General features: G+C 37.1%; 4 protein-coding genes across 5 annotated transcripts; 2 read left to right on the top strand and 2 right to left on the bottom strand.

Moving 5' to 3' along the window:
- Positions 1–235: 235 nt before the first annotated feature.
- On the bottom strand, positions 236–6,222 carry LOC118733203 (post-GPI attachment to proteins factor 2-like). Its single transcript, XM_036462506.1, has 5 exons — positions 5,417–6,222; positions 3,220–3,468; positions 2,794–3,067; positions 1,449–1,670; positions 236–1,212 (listed from the first exon to the last, which is right to left on the bottom strand). The coding sequence occupies exons 1-5, from the start codon at positions 5,594–5,596 to the stop codon at positions 1,049–1,051; spliced, it is 1,089 nt and encodes a 362-aa protein (XP_036318399.1). The 5' UTR covers positions 5,597–6,222; the 3' UTR covers positions 236–1,048.
- Positions 6,223–10,771: 4,549 nt separating this feature from the next.
- Positions 10,772–11,759, top strand: LOC118733202 (39S ribosomal protein L22, mitochondrial). Its single transcript, XM_036462505.1, has 3 exons — positions 10,772–11,092; positions 11,173–11,386; positions 11,452–11,759. Exons 1-3 carry the CDS (start codon positions 10,874–10,876, stop codon positions 11,670–11,672), a joined length of 654 nt encoding a protein of 217 aa, XP_036318398.1. The 5' UTR covers positions 10,772–10,873; the 3' UTR covers positions 11,673–11,759.
- Positions 11,692–13,178, bottom strand: LOC118733201 (zinc finger protein 678). Its single transcript, XM_036462504.1, has 3 exons — positions 12,945–13,178; positions 12,592–12,887; positions 11,692–12,535 (listed from the first exon to the last, which is right to left on the bottom strand). The coding sequence occupies exons 1-3, from the start codon at positions 13,125–13,127 to the stop codon at positions 11,779–11,781; spliced, it is 1,236 nt and encodes a 411-aa protein (XP_036318397.1). The 5' UTR covers positions 13,128–13,178; the 3' UTR covers positions 11,692–11,778.
- Positions 13,179–14,086: 908 nt separating this feature from the next.
- LOC118733200 (NECAP-like protein CG9132) lies at positions 14,087–15,878 on the top strand (the record flags this gene model as incomplete). 2 transcript variants are annotated; one of them, XM_036462502.1, is given in 4 exon segments in its annotated part: positions 14,087–14,279; positions 15,232–15,437; positions 15,511–15,701; positions 15,769–15,878. In XM_036462502.1, coding segments are annotated over 4 exon segments (590 nt in total), but the record flags the coding sequence as incomplete, so codon positions are not given.

The following is a 15,878-nucleotide window of genomic DNA, read 5'->3' as shown; positions in this document are numbered from 1 at the left end:
AAAAAATAATCCTTTTTAATACCACGGCGTTATCACTACGAGAACTACTTAAGTAAGTATTCTACGAGAGATCGGTGACACTGTTTGCGTGATCGACAAGCGCCAAAGAAGATGTAAGGATGAACTTTACGAAATTTCGAAATTTTTCTTGGCGTTTGACTTCGACACATAAACACTAGCGTTCCACTGTGTTACTTATAAAAGTTTAAAAACCTATACATAAATCCAGAAGCATCTTATAGCGTGCCAGTATTATTTAGTTACACAGAAAATTTTTTTAACTTAATTTTAATCAACTTTTAAAACAAACTTACTGATTAGCCAAGGAATTTATGTTCTGTGTACTTAAAAATTTCTTATAAGCATATTTAAATACATATATTTAATACTTAAGTCGTGATTGAGATATCTGTTCTTTTATTTGTCTGTATGTATGCCAAATTAGTGAGCGTTTGAACTATTTTTATAAGTGCAATTAAAATTTGTGTCGTTGCGTTAATTTAAAACTTTCACAAAACTAGTATTTCAAATCTATGCTAGTAAGTATATTTAAGTAGGAAATAAAACTATTGCCTTAAAACTTATTTTAAAAATTAAAAAACTTAGCTACTTAAATATTTGTAGTTTAAAATACTCGTACTATTTATAGTTTTTAAAATGGATTTAACTATGACTTTTTGCAAACTGCTTTTAGGAGACTTTTACCTTCACACTACAATACATACATACAAACATACTGATGTATGTCGCGTAATTTTCAAAAACAATAAAAATTTAATAAACCATAATTAAGTATCGAAGTGATGAGAATTCTCAATGGAAGCGCGCTTCGAGGTTACTCAAACGTCTTTCTTCACACACAATCAAATCGAATTGATTTTTCGCACCAAAAACCTAATCTAAATATGTATGTACCTGTCCATAGCTTACTACTCATCAGAAATTCACAACTATTATTTATAATATGACACACAATTTATGCACAAATCTATGTACAGATTTATATATGTATGTATGTACATAAGTACTATTCGTAAATATCAGTGGCTTACTCCCATTTGCCACTCGCTCGCTTGAAGACTTCTTCAATTCGATTTTTTGGTCCTTGCACGATTAGCATAAATTGCGATGGAAAGTCCCAAATGATTGTAAAGTGGAAAAGCATATTCGCAATGGCGATCACATACTCGAAGAAAGCGAACCAACTGAAGGCTATACGAATTGAGAAAAAAATAGAAAAATTAATAAAGTCAACAATTAGTAGCTACTCAATGTTGCCAGATTCGCGGTTTTAACTGTAAATTACAGTTTTTTAGACAAGCTTATAAGTTTTCCTTTCGTTTTTTTTTTGTAAATTAAGTTTTAAGATAGACGCAGCGTTTCCCGCAAATTTAAAGTTTTTTTTAATCTGGCAACACTGTAGATCTCTCTTTCTCTCTCTAACTTACCTAAATCGTGACAGTAGAAACGATGCTTGGCAAAGAAAAAGAGCAAACCAACGGTACTCACAATAGAGATGGCGAATAGTATTTTCTTCCATTTTATTGACTCACGTTGTACGGGCAAAAGTTGGCTTTCTTCTTCAAAGAGCATTCCATGCAGTTTGATCGTAGCCAACATGTAGCAGAGTGAACAAACCATGAATGTGATGAAGATTTTCTCGTGAATTGCTAGAAGAGAATGAAAGCGTTTGTATAAATCATATCGTTTGGTTATTTAGAGATTTCGTATTCCTATCTTAATTTATACAAAATAAAGTGATTTTAACGTGAATAACTTAGCAAGATGCCGTGTGGCGGACGAACTGACCAAGAAAGCCACTCTCGAGCCGGTTACACCGTGGCGAGAGAGAGTGGAAGTACTTTTGCCCACATGTGGACTACCCTTGGATAGATGAGCTGGCAGAACCCAGGGCATGCGCAACGGCAAAGTTTTCAGGCTGAGGTGGATCCCCAATATATCTCCCTAGTATCACGAAGCCTCAACTCATAATTCTGATTGCTGTGCTTAATATCACAACAAAATCCACATAAGTACAGCTGCTTGGAGGACGAATAGATGAGCTTCTTTTCAAACTGACCAGTTTTTAAAAAGCTGGGATCACAAATGTCTAGTGCTTCCAGTCCAAGTGTGTCCCGTTTTGCCGCAATCAGTTTCAAACTTTCAATTGACAATTAGCCTTTCTTTGATTGTTGAAGTTTTCCTGAATAAAATTTTTGGTTTTGATTGGATTTCAGCAGGCCAACAATTTGGACCATAAATGCTCATTGTGCTTAAAACCTAGTAAGATTGCGTTCAAAGGCGATATTTTGCACTCGACTCCTCCTCAACATTCTTCGGCTCCTTGACTGAGAAATCCTCTTAATCAAGCGTAATCCGAACAAAAACAGTGAAAGTGCTCTGTATTATGATCCTCCTCCAGGCAGGAGCCAAATCTTAAGTCGATGACTACGGAGTTGATGACCTATGTGCCACCCAACTATGAAACGGTACGCGGTTCGCATCTGGCCACCTTCCAGACCTTATCATTGTGGCCTAAAGCCTGGTAAATTCCCGCTGCAGTAGTGTTTTCAACAATTCGTTCCAAAATACTTATATTAAGGGATAGTACTGTAGGTCTAATTGAAAGTTCCCAAACAAAGTATAAAACTTTCAACTCTCAAGATTTTGAAAAACGAATAGCCGACCATCGCGGAATCGAGTTCTTCAACGAGTTCCAAACAAATTAACAATCAATTTGTCTACAACTAATCGAACATAACCAGCAATTTGCGATAATTTATTATTACTTACGATAATTCTCTCTATTCGAAATGTATGTGACGCCGCCCAACGATGAAATTTCGATGATGTTCAAAATTAAAATTAAGCTAATCAATAGGTCAGCCTTCGGCACCAGGTGCGGCTGACGTTGCTGCAAATTGCCCAACATGCTGCGATAGAAATTCTTATACACAAATGCGATGGGGAAACGTGGGCCAATGTGTAAGGCAATACTCAGGCGCCAAAAGTAGCGTTGTGGACTGACGCCGGTAATGGCACTTATCGATGGTACAATGTTGTAGACCTAAAAGTGGAAATCAAAAAATCAAAGGTATGGCAATTGAAAAATCATTAGCTGACAAGTGCCCCAGTTACCTGCATACATACATATGTACATACACTATTAATGTACATATGTATGTCACACAAGAGGACACTTGATACTACTTGACTTACACGGCAATGTGTTTCGTGCACATCATCATATTGGAAGACGTATGCGGTGACGAAGCAGGTGAACAGCGTCACCAATGGAAGCAGAGCAGTCACCACACAAATCCGATGGAAGCTGGCAAAGAAGTGCACGACAACTGCTGACGACGTGGTAGTAGGCGTCGATGGCAGCGAAGACATACCTGTGACTGTTGACGTAGCTGCGGCGGCGGTAATGTCTGTTGTTGGCTTACTGCTGCTTGCTGCGCAATACTGTAGCCGGTGCAGCGAGGAAAGCAAGCAAAAAAGTAAAATCATAATCGGAAGTAGAAGAGGAAGAAGAACAAGTTAAATTGTGCTTGATAAATGTGGCTACAAGCTACATATTGTGAATGTCACTCATACGCCATGCATACCCCTCCACAGAATGGCGAGTACGTGGAAGAAAAAAGCATGACGGCCACGCAAATAAAATCGGAAAAAACCAACATTGAAAATCAATAGAAAGTAATAAATTACTCAAAAGCATCTCATGGCAACTCAGCAGTGGCGATAATATTTAAAAGCAGAGCTGCGCTCATCAGTGTATACCGCTTAAACATTCATTTCATCATACCTACATACATACATACATACATACAAATGTACTTAAATAGAATTTTAAATTCAGGCTACTTGCAAAAAAGAACGAACATAGCTATATTCAAGGAAGAGGGGTATTTAGTACGAAAGGCACGAAAATAGCAAATGAAACGTACAATAAAAATGGCTGGTCATTAAATATGAACAGGTAAAAAAATTGCAGATCTATCATTGCGTGTCAAACGCAATTGTGTGGTGAAGCTTGCAAATTGATTACTTAAAAGGAATTTACGTAGAAAAAAGACAATTTACAGAAATAGGATTTTATTCACACCGCACTTAGTCCACCATGGGCTCATTGTGATGCCATATTAGAGACTCATTACGTCCCTCCTCTAAGCTTAGAAGTGAAACCAATTTGTCGCTCTGAAGTTTATTTTTATTATTTTTATGACTATTTCATTAATAAGTATTTAAAATATTGATAGGAGTTCCAGCTTAAATTTAAAAAAAGTTGATTAATTAATATCTAACATATGTATATATTTTTATCTGGAAGATTGGTGAATACACGTCAGTAAAATAGGGAAATTTCGGTCACGTCAGTAGCAGAGGGTTAAAAGAAAAGTAGAGCCCTCGGCAATGCAGGACAGTGGCAAAGAAAATGCCCGAGAGAACTCCAATTACATGTCGGAGCAGTGGAAGCGCCAAGCGGATGAGAGGGCGAGATCTACGTTTATCCCCACCCAGGCCAAATATGCCTTGCTATCATGCACGACGGCTCCGCAATTTTATTTAGCAATCCGAATCGGATGGAAGATGTTGGGAAAAGTGCCAGAAACGAAATGGAATTTTCGAAACAAATTTGATAATTAGGGACGAAATGGAGTTTTCGAAACATGATATAAAACTGCACCTAGATGGGATTTCTTCTGTAACAGTGACTATTTCAAGTATGAAGTATTATGTGCGTGCATACATAAGTATTGTTGAAAAATTCATCACATTTCAAATAAGCATTTTTTTTATTAAAAAAAAAAACACCTAAAACTGTGACAAAACATTAAACGCTAACCACCAAAATAACGTAAGCGACATTTTTTTGTAATTTTTTTATGCATATGTGCATCTAGATGCCCTAGCAATATTTCTGCATTAAAAAGAAATTTAAAAAAGAATTTCGCATGCTATTTTGGCGGTTAAGGCTCGAAATGTACTTTTTTCTTTGAAGCATTTTGTTATTAAAACCCTTCCCCAACCGTAAATTGGCGGAAGGTTAATCAAGAGTTACCAGGAACAAAATGGAATATTCGAAACAAAAGTTTAAAACAGCACTTTAATTATATTGCCGCTTTGGGATATTGCTAAATTTGATAATTTGCTATATATTCGTACTCGTAATCGTATTCGCATTCGCACTCAACTTCACAGCCTTTCAATGAACAAAATGTTACCAACTCGAAACCCACCATAAAAATAAATGTGTAAATAATAAAACTAACTAAACATATGTAAACACAACAAGCTATTTTAAAGCACTGGGTATACACACATACCTACACCAATCCATAACAGTGTTATTTTCATACCACCCCCTTCCCTTCCCTACCCTTCCCTTCTCAAAAATCGCATTACTTACCAGCTGCTCATCATTCGATTGTTCGTTGTTGGCCTGCTGAGCCAGCGGCAATGCTGTCAATTGCTTTGTGTTACGCAAGATGACACCACCACCACTATCGCTTCGGCAAACTTCAGCTGGCCTTTCACTACAGTCTTGCATGTCCTTCGATGCATCAATCGCGCTCACAGCATCCGCCATTGTAACTTAGCGCTCCCAAAAAGAAAACACAGAGCAAAGCCTCAATTAAGTAAGTACTTATGTACTATGTACGAGTATGTAGAAGCGCTTGGTAGCTACGATGATTTTCGCACAATTGCCCTTCACCACAACACTATCAAACTATAATTTCACATAAAATAATGGCAAATTGCTTAAAGTTTGTTTTTCGTTGGCTTTGTGCTAAAACTTCACTTTGCCCTGCACTCTCCACATCTTTTGCGTTTTATTTATAATTTACGTAAATATTTAAGGAATATCGATTTTTTCGCTAACACGTTGACAAAGTCAGGTTGCAGGCTGTCGCTTCTTTAGCTTTATGCGTGGGTGGCGAGCAAATTTTTTCTAGTAGTACATACATATGTGTATGTATACAGCGTTAGCTATTTACTTCACTTTCAATTTTGTGGCTTGACTTTACTTTGTACCAATTAGCTGGCTTGAAATTTTTGTCGTTAATGCTCGCACAACTAACGAGTTTTACTAATTTTCTTAAGTTGCAAGTTCAGATTTCGATTTTTCCCTATAAGCAATCACTTTCCGCTTCTGTCTTACACAATACGCGGAAGCAGCGTTGCTTTGAGGATATGTTACTGTTATGTCACTACCGATTTTCCTTTACTTGACTTTGTTCGCCATTTTTGACAGGAATGCAACGCTGTATTTGTAAAGTGTATTATTATAGAGATGCGGCATTCGTTTGTTACAGAATGTCAAAAGGAAGCTGCATTTAATCAACGAAGTTTTAGACGAATATTCCTGCACGTGTTTTTTTTCTTATTGAAACATGCATTTAAAAAATATACAAATTTTACGGTTAGCTGACTCTATTCAATACTTTGCACTCTATGGATGGACCGTAAAGGTTATACAACATAAACATAAAAATCATAATTTAACCGTCAAATTTTGATTTCTATTTTTCCGATCAATTTTCGATCGTAATTTTTGATTTTTATTCGCTAAAATTTAATTGTTATTCAGTGATTTTTATTTTTTCTATCATACCATAACAGTTATGTATTTTCAGATTTAACTTTTTAAGTCATAAAGTATTTAGAACGGCCAGAAAATCGCAGTCTCCATTTTAACGGTTAAAAATTATTTTAAAAAAATAATAACCAATATATAATAAAATAAATAAACGAAAATAACTATTATTTTTTATCAACCATATTCCCAAAACTTAAAATTAGATCTGACGATGAAAATTAAATGTTGAGGCGAAGAAACTGAAATTTAGTTGAAAAGCGCTCTTTCTTTTTTAACTCTCAAAAGAATTCAAAATTGATTACTCTTGAATTGAGTTGTAGTGAGGACGAAGTTGGAAATTTCATTCCGCAGTGAGGAATTTTAGCGAACTCTGTGTTAAAATACACTAATAAAAAAAAATTAGGGACGTTTTAAAAAAAGCTAATTAAAGCAAAAAAGCTATCTGCCGTAGACCAAAAAAAGGCAAAAAATTTGCGACAATTTTTTTCGCACTATCTGTTAGGAATGCATGAGAACCTTAGCTGCTAAGGATTTGTAGCCAAGAATCTCAAAGCTCAAAATGACCATTTTTTCCGAAATACAACCAGTTGAAAATCTCCAAAAAATTCACATTTTTTTGGTCCCATAATTTGTTTGATCAGTGTATTTTCTGCCTACATTGAAGGTAAAGCCAAAATGTATTTAACAATGTGTGACTGAATTTGACATTGCTCTCAGAAGAACCATCCTATAGAGTCAAATTGGAAAAAAAATTTATGAATTTTGAATTGTTTGTTTATAGTTTTTGGCATAATAGTATCTTAAAAGAGAGCCGACGTGAGTTGTCAATCACACCTTATTTAATACACTTTGGGTAAAGCCTTACCTACAACAACTTGTGGGGTTCATTTTTTTAAGCTAACGTAGACCCCTGACATTTGGACCACGTTAGGAGTCACTGATCTAATCGCTTTATATTTGTCTTCATCTTAATCTTATTTAGTCTCAAACTTCATCTTTATTTCATCTTAATCTTATTCTTATTCGTAATCTCATTATTTATCTTTATCATAAATTGTCATCTTTATCTTCATCTTCTCCTTAATCTCAATCTAAATCTTTGTCTGAATTTTTATATTTGTCTTTGTTGTTCCCATAAACTTGCGTCTTTGCGTTAGTTTTTATTCCAGTCATTACCATTATCTTTGGCTTTGTCTATATCCTTATGCGAGCCTTCTTCAATAGCATTGGAGAGAGTCATTAATCCCCTAGATATAGACGCGTGTTTGCGAGGAGTCATGTTCTCTGGAAATATTTGAGGGATGAAGGGAGAGGAATATTGTGCCGTTAGAAGGATATCCTCCCAAGTATACGGTGGAAGTAAAATTTTATGCTTTAAAGAAAAAGTCTGATGGGAGATGTGATGATCTCCGAAATATCAGCTATAACTTCTACCGATTACAATTTGTTGCTTTTTCCTAACAATCAATTTCAATATTTTTGGTACAACTTCCGATTTCATGCGATGAACGTGCTGTAGATATGAAAACGTTGTTCTTCATTCTTAAAAAGCTTGTTGTACATAAGTGCATATCGCACACGCTCTTCAAGAGAGAGAAAAATTATAAAAAAAAATTATGTAGATTTTTTCATAAGCCAATTCGTAAAATTTATCTCCAAATAATCCAAATCTCTCGAAGTCTTACAAAGCCCTAGAACGGTGCACGGATTGCAAAGCTTTGCCACAGGAAAATCGTTCTTTACCGCACAATCCGTGCACGGTGCAATGCCTTTGGAAGACCTCGATAGTCCCCCTATTCTCTAATTAGAAAACTACTGTTATTAGCTCTTTTGCAGATCGCGTGAAACATAGAAAAGAATAATCGTACGGCAAGCGAAGCAACTCGGGTTAAGCTGGAAGGAAATCAAAGTGATTGCCAGAAACCAAACCAGATGGCGCGAAGTTGCTGTGCATGCCCTATGACCCGATTTGGAGAGATATCGCAAACATACTTAGATTTTTCTCCCTTCAAACAGGGGCTTGTAATGTTTAGCATCCCTCACATGGACCACAACTGCCATAGCGCCGAGAATCGGTCGACACAACCGTTCACTACCAAGATAAGTCTACTTTTCACATTTTTTTAAGTATGTTTGTATATGCTTTTTATTCAAAGTAAGAGGTAAAGTTTACGCATACTCATTTATTTACTTGTATATGAGTAGAAGTATAAGCTTCTGCTGTAAATTTTTATGAATACAGGCAGGAGGATTTCCTTCCTATTTTGCAAGGATATCCATATGCTTTTCTTTCTGAATACGACCCAATGAAAAGCAAGCAGTCGCCAAATCTTCTACTCGATGGCCAATATTCAATGCTACCCAGCTTCAGAAAAAAACACCGGAGTGGTTTGGAGTGGAGGATTGCGGCACCGCATTGTGTAATCTGATCAAATCTACGCTAGTTGCGTTGTGCGTTGGTACACCATCAGGGCCAGCCTGGTTTGTAGTGCAGATCGAACATGTCTACATTAAAAAGAGATCTATCGAAATGGCGCGACACGCGAAGGTGAAGTCGATGAAGGAATCCTTCCTATACATACATATTTATGTGTAAGGTCTTCACTGTGAGTACTTTTCTCGACATCGAGCAGCAAACGTCAGATGCTTAGATGCGATTGGGGTCAAAGCCAACTTAATTAAGGGTACATATGTGTGTGTACGCGAGTAGATTAACGCCACCATTATTTGGATTGGAGTTGTATACGACCTGTTGGAAAGGCTGAGGGCGAAAAACCCATAATTGGCTTTTTTTTGCTACAAGGCAGGTTATTGTTAAAATTTGAGATCTCTGTTCAGAACGCAAGAGCGGGTACAATATTCTCACTTAGATTGCTTAAATGACTAAGGATTTGGACAATCTAGTGTTCTTTGCGGTTTCGCTTTTATCCTTGTTAATAATGATTGGCTATGCTGGCATCACTGAGTTTTTTTTTCACTCACATCAATTTAAGGTATGAGTTGACGTGTAACAGGAATTGGAAGAGGCCCCTGCAAGGGTGGATGGAAGCTTGGCGGAAAGGTCTTTAAAGAGGTTTTTTGAAGGGAACGCTCCATTAAAATAAAGTTTAGGCGTTCACATTACTCTAGAGTTTTCCAGACAAAGGAAGCTCTCATTAAGTAAGAAGTGGATTTGCTGATCAATTGCGTGACGTCGTCAAGGCAGGTGAACATCTGCGCTGCTAGCAAAGGGGAAATCAAGCGCTTGGGCTCAATCAGTGTGTGCTCAAAGCTAGTGGGAAAAGGCTCTTAGCCTTTCTCTCAATCGAGTCTGATGTTTTCTCAGGCAGAGATATTATTTAGGGTAAAAAGATGTGTTAGAGAGGAAAGACACTCTTGAGTCGGTCTCACCATGAAAATGGAAGAGGGAGCGCCTTTGACTATATGGGAAGGACGCGGAGGTGTCTCGGTTCAGCTCAGCAAACGCTAGGTTCCTAATAGAACGCCCTCTTGGCCCCAACTTCAACACCGGCTTCATACTGCACAATGCAGTTTATTGATTCCTTCCCTCACAATCGAGCTCATATAAAGCTGAGTTCAACATCTGCTGGATTATAAGCTCAGCATCCCAACCACACCAGCTGAAAATATAGCCAAGATTTTATTTCTGCAGAAGTGGCGGGACGTTCTCAATCGAATCCATTGTTCTGCCATCAAGCGTCGGCCGAGCATATCTCCGGGGCGAAAGTCAGATGCTGACAGTGAAAGTTCATAAAATCTTGTTATCGAAGCAGTTCCTCGTGAGAGGTCATCGGCCAAACCACAATAACCAGGCACAAGCGGTGATCGACACTGTCCATGGCGATACTGGAACTGCAATTGCCTAGATCTATTGGGCTATTCAGGATCTTGTATATATTCTCTTGCATTTGCATATTCGTTGCGTTTATAAATTCACAACAATAAAATGCACACGGTTGCCATGGCAGCAAGCATAAAATTTGCAAATTCATTTCCAACTGCAAATCCAAGACCATTTCCACAACATCCTGAACAGCCCTTATATCTAGTCGTGGCAAAAGTTTTTATAATTTAAATAAAACGCACCTTGTATTTTTTGTATTCATTTACAGCACTGGCCAAGGCGAATTCAGGTTGACGTTTAAAAACAGCTGACCACAACTGTCATTTGGGCTCCATAATAAATTCTTTTTGGGTTATGTAGTGATTTTTGATTACGATATTTTTATTTCCAAATTAAATAAAATATTAATAAAATCAAAGACAATGAGCTCATTGGTGCGACGATTTGCACAGTTTAGCCTTACACAACGGAACTTGTTACAAAATTCACTTAAAGTGCTAGTGCCGGCAAGTAATAGCGTACATACCTCGGATGCACTAAACTCCAAATGGAATAAGGCTAATCATGGACCCCGCAAATGGCTAGAATATAATAAGACCATTCATCCGCCGCAAAAGCCTGACGAGGAGCCACGAAAAGCGGTAAGTTATTTATGATTTGGATTATAGTTAATATTAGTAATTTGACCATTTATATTTACCCCTCCTCCGTCATATCACAGTACATTTGTCATTTGCGTACCAACATTAAATACAGTCCGGATAAGATGTGGTATATCGCTTCGTTTGTACGTGGCATGTCGGTTGATGAGGCTGTAAAGCAGCTGAGCTTCGTGCTGAAAAAGGGCGCCACACACGTTAAAGAAGTGATACTTGAGGCACAGGAAATGGCTGTGCGCCAGCATAATGTTGAATATAAAAGTAATTTATGGATTGGTAAGTAATAGCTTTTTTTTCGAAGCTATTTCAAAGAAATCGATTTATGTATTTGCTTTCTACAGCTGAATCTTTTGTGGGCAGAGGGCGTTATTTTCGTGGCATGCGACGTCATGCGCGTGGACGTCAGGGCATCGTACAATATAAACATTGCCACTATTTCGTACGACTAGAGGAAGGCGAACCACCAAAAGACTATTACCTACCCGCACCCCAAACACCCGAACAACAATTCGATAAATGGATTGAACAAATGCGCAGCCGCAAAGTCATCAACTCTCTTTAAAAAGTTTAGGTTTATCAAATGTTGTTTAAGAGATGCAATACAGTGCGTTTAATATAAAATATTGAAATTGATTAAAAATTTAACTAAAAATTAATCTTGTAAAATATTAGGCGTCGGCTAAGATTTCAGATATTAAAGTTTCTAAACCATCTATTGAAATAATTGTGCTTTCGGGTTTATACGCCCGTGCGAGTTTTGCAAGCGGTACGTCAAATTCGCTATCTTCACTCTCACTTTGTTGTTCCATTAAAACGTTCCCAGCAATTTTTAAGGCATCGTCTTCTCGTTCTCTTAGTAGTTTGTCCAGTGTTTTGTTAACCGCTATACCACTAAATTTTGCAAGATTCGAAATAATTGATTGACCAGCATCCTTTCGTTTTTTTCGCTTCCCTGGAAGCTTTTTAGTTTTTTCTGTTATTTTACTTGTATCTTCTGTTGCTGGTCCGTGGTGCACGCGTTTTAAATGCTTGGCCAAGTTTTGTCCACTACTGAAAACACGTTCACATCCTTCAACGCTGCAATCAAATCGTTTGCCATCGTGGGCAATACGCATGTGTTGTCTCAGATTTCGTTCGTAAGCATAGCTAAGATCACAGGTTTGGCATTTAAAAATCATTTTTTGCTCTTCATCAACATGCTTTGCACCTATGTGCTTCCGCAATTCACTCGGTCTGTTATACACACGCTCACAATGCTCGCACCGGTAATATTTGCGCCCATGTTGCTTTTCTTTGCAATGCTTCAGATACAGCGTCCATTTATCGAACTTTGTGTTACAGTTTGAACAAATGTATACTTTACAAACGGGGGCATGCCGGTCATGTTGCCATTGCTGGTAAAACCCTCTTGAGCACTTCTTGCAACTAAAAAGAAATAATCAATTTTAAGTTCTGCCATACTAAGTGTGTGTTTATCTTACGTGTAAGGATATTTTTCCGTGTGTTTTTGAATCTCATGCCTCCGCAATTTTAATTTTTGTGTGAACTTTTCTGAACAAAATCCGCATGTATAGATTTTTGGATTTTCGTGTACCTCTCGTATATGGCGAAGCATATTGGTCTCAGTCTGGAACATTTTCAAACAACCAGGTACTTGACAAGATACATTCTTCGTAGGCGGCACAACACGTTCATGCGTTGTACGCAGATGACGCTTCAAGTGCGTCAATATCGAGTAGACCTTATCGCAACCGTCATAAAGGCAATGATGTTTTTTCTAAAACAACATATATAGTTAGCAACAATAGCCTTCTTGTTGGTGAGCAAGACTTACTATTCCGGTGTGATGGAATTCATGTCGATCTAGATGATCCAGCCGTTTGAAACTTTGGCCACAACACTCTATGCTGCAAAAATATTTTGGTCCAGTGCTACTACGGCGTGGCTTAGGTGCATTTTTAAAAGAGATAACACTTTCCAAATCACTGTCAGAGTTCACAAAGCTTCCCGGAGACATTTTTACAAAATTATATCAAGTATATATAAGCAAAAGCAAAGATATTGTATGTGTTTACAAAATTCACGTGAAAAGTGCGAATGTCAACAAATAAATTTCTACAAGCCAGTGTTGAAAAGTGACGATTGCTGTAGGCGATAAATTAAATGATCCCTAGTACAACTCCACAATACGCTCTTCAGGTGTTCCGCGCTTTCATGCTTTCAGCTATTACTGAATGCTTTCAGCCAAGATAAAAAGGTAAATTCATTATCTCAATTCGTCGGCCATGATTGCAAGCATTTTAAAATAATATAAAATTGAAAATAAAAAAATTAAATTGTTCACCAATTGTTGGCAATTATTGTTGAGATTGAAAATGAGAATGTGTATGTGAGATTGAGTTTTAAATTTTTAAATTATAATGCTGGCAAACGTCAAACTGCCTCCCAATGGTTTTACCTTGTTATATTTTTATCATATTTTCAGCTACACAATTCGGCTATTACTGAAAGCAGAGAAATTTTCGGAGCAGATTCACATTTTTTATTAAATAGTATTAGGAAAATTTTTTACATCTTTAGGTACCTTTTCAGTTCATCAATTTTTTTCTATACTAACGCACTATTAGCATATGTATATAAGCGTATATGTATATTACAGGTAGGTTTTCAATTCATCAATCGATGAGCTCAATCTCTAGCTAGTACTCAAAACAAACTTTCCATCAATAACTTTATGTTCTAAAAAAAAAATAGTAAACTGTCTGTTGGCGTATAAATTTCTGACTTTTTGTTAGTACAAATCGGAGCATATTTTAGGTTAGCGGAGTACGACTTCATTTTAAACTTAAAAAGAAATCGCACTAAAGCTACTCCGATCGGAGCAGAGTCCGGACGCTTGTCTAAACTCGATTCCGAAAAGTCGAGTTTTTTTTTAGCAAAAAGTTCATTTTTGACTTGATTCGGTGTCGACTTTTCCATCTCTAAACGAAAGCCGAACTAAAAGGGGGAGTAACTAAAAAGTGAAAATCAGAAAAATCTGCTTTGATAGTAATTTAGACGAAATTTGAGTGTTTATTTCTGTTAAAATGGAGTACGAAAGTGTTTTGATTGTTAAGCCAGAAGTATTTATTTATAAAATCCCACCACGCGCTAGCAACAGAGGTTACAGGTAAGCAATTTCCTCGGTGCTCCAGCGTGAAAAGTGTGTTCGTGGAAAAATTGTTCGTTCCCCATTTTCTTGCCTGCTATTATTTTTTTTTTGTTTTTCATTGCCACTGCCAGCAGGAAAGACAAAGAATCAAAAGTAAAGTTGAAAATTGTAATTATCAGCAATGGACCACGTCAACGGCAGTATGGCAAAACCAATCACAACGAATTGGGCAAATAACTTCCTTGAGGTGGTCATTACGAAAACATAATTGCTTGTCCTTTGGTGCAATTTCCCTCGTACAAGGTTAAACTTTCAAGTTCAATTGCAATTGATTTTTCAGCGGCAAATCATTAATTGGCCAACTTCGCAAATTTTTTTATTACCAACTTTTATAAAATAATGCTTATCTATCACTTAAAATTAAATTCCCAGCGAAATTTTTTAACTGTTTCGTTAAAATATGTATATGTACATTAAAACACGTAAAAAAAATCCTGCAATGTGACAGGAATAGGACTCAAATTTTAGCATTTGGTATAGTAATGATCCTCCATGGATCTCATCTCTCCAGGACAATTGTAAGATGTGCCGCCGCGAGCCTTTAGTTTTACCGTAGGAATTACATATAAGAAAATGAGTTCTTGCTTTTTGAGGTCAATATAATTTTCTAGGATCAATGAAAGCGCTCGAAACTTTAAGAATACATTGATTACATGCCATTTAAGTATTTTACAGGCTCAGATTATTTAAATTCCCAAATAATCCTTTTTTAATCCCTTGTCCTATTTGGAGGTGAGATTCATGGAGAATCATTGCTATACCAAATGCTAAAATTTTAGTCTTATTCCGGTCGCATTGCAGGATTTTTTTTGTTTTTTTGACGTGGTCTACTGTGCATACATGATTTTGTTGTTAGCAAAACTCCATCTCAAGACTTCAACTTTTAACTACTCTGATCATTCAATAACAGAGCTGCAGATTGGAATCTTGGCGAACCCACATGGACTGGTCGCATGCGTTTAGTGGCCAAAGGTACAGCTTGCAACCTAAAACTGGAGGATAAAGCAACAGGAGCGCTTTTTGCCAATTGCCCAATTGATACATATCCAGGTGTTGCAATAGAAGCGGTTTCGGACAGTTCGCGATATTTCGTAATACGTGTACAGGATGATAACGGTAACTAGCTTGCAGTAATTCAAGTTACAACAAGCTCACCTTAATGACTACCATTTGGTTTCGTGCTTTTTAGGTCGCTCTGCTTTTTTGGGTCTAGGTTTTGGTGATCGTTCGGATTCATTCGACTTAAATGTAGCGCTGCAGGATCACTTTAAGTGGGTGAAAAACCAAGAACAAATTGAAAAAGAAAAAACAGAGCCTAAGCAGCAGCTTGATTTGGGTTTCAAAGAAGGCGAAACCATTAAAATTAATATGAGAATAACAGTAGGTGTTTGAAACTTTAATACGCGTTTGGTAGGTGCTAAAATATTTTTCTCATTTCGTGTTATAGAAAAAAGATGGTTCAGAGGGCACTGCTCGCACTGGCAAAACTAAACCATCGTCTGGTATTTTACCTCCACCGCCAGGCGGTGTTGGAAAGATCGCGCCACCACCATCAAC

This window comes from Rhagoletis pomonella, unplaced genomic scaffold (assembly GCF_013731165.1).
Source record: "Rhagoletis pomonella isolate Grant_MI unplaced genomic scaffold, Rhpom_1.0 Rhpom_scaffold_00002, whole genome shotgun sequence".
Lineage (NCBI taxonomy): Eukaryota > Metazoa > Arthropoda > Insecta > Diptera > Tephritidae > Rhagoletis > Rhagoletis pomonella.
Note: the sequence above shows the minus strand (reverse complement) of the source record. Positions and strands in the feature narration are given on the sequence as shown.

Coding starts and splice junctions, on each gene's coding strand:
- LOC118733203 (XM_036462506.1), bottom strand. CDS start 5,596: ATGGCGGATGCTGTGAGCGCGATTGATGCATCGAAGGACATGCAAGAC. Junction 1,671..2,793: donor TTCGAATAGAGAGAATTATC/GTAAGTAATAAT, acceptor ATTCTCTTCTAG/CAATTCACGAGAAAATCTTC. Junction 1,213..1,448: donor TTTCTACTGTCACGATTTAG/GTAAGTTAGAGA, acceptor CAATTCGTATAG/CCTTCAGTTGGTTCGCTTTC.
- LOC118733202 (XM_036462505.1), top strand. CDS start 10,874: ATGAGCTCATTGGTGCGACGATTTGCACAGTTTAGCCTTACACAACGG. Junction 11,093..11,172: donor ACGAGGAGCCACGAAAAGCG/GTAAGTTATTTA, acceptor GTCATATCACAG/TACATTTGTCATTTGCGTAC. Junction 11,387..11,451: donor TAAAAGTAATTTATGGATTG/GTAAGTAATAGC, acceptor TGCTTTCTACAG/CTGAATCTTTTGTGGGCAGA.
- LOC118733201 (XM_036462504.1), bottom strand. CDS start 13,127: ATGTCTCCGGGAAGCTTTGTGAACTCTGACAGTGATTTGGAAAGTGTT. Junction 12,888..12,944: donor AATTCCATCACACCGGAATA/GTAAGTCTTGCT, acceptor ATGTTGTTTTAG/AAAAAACATCATTGCCTTTA. Junction 12,536..12,591: donor ACGGAAAAATATCCTTACAC/GTAAGATAAACA, acceptor ATTTCTTTTTAG/TTGCAAGAAGTGCTCAAGAG.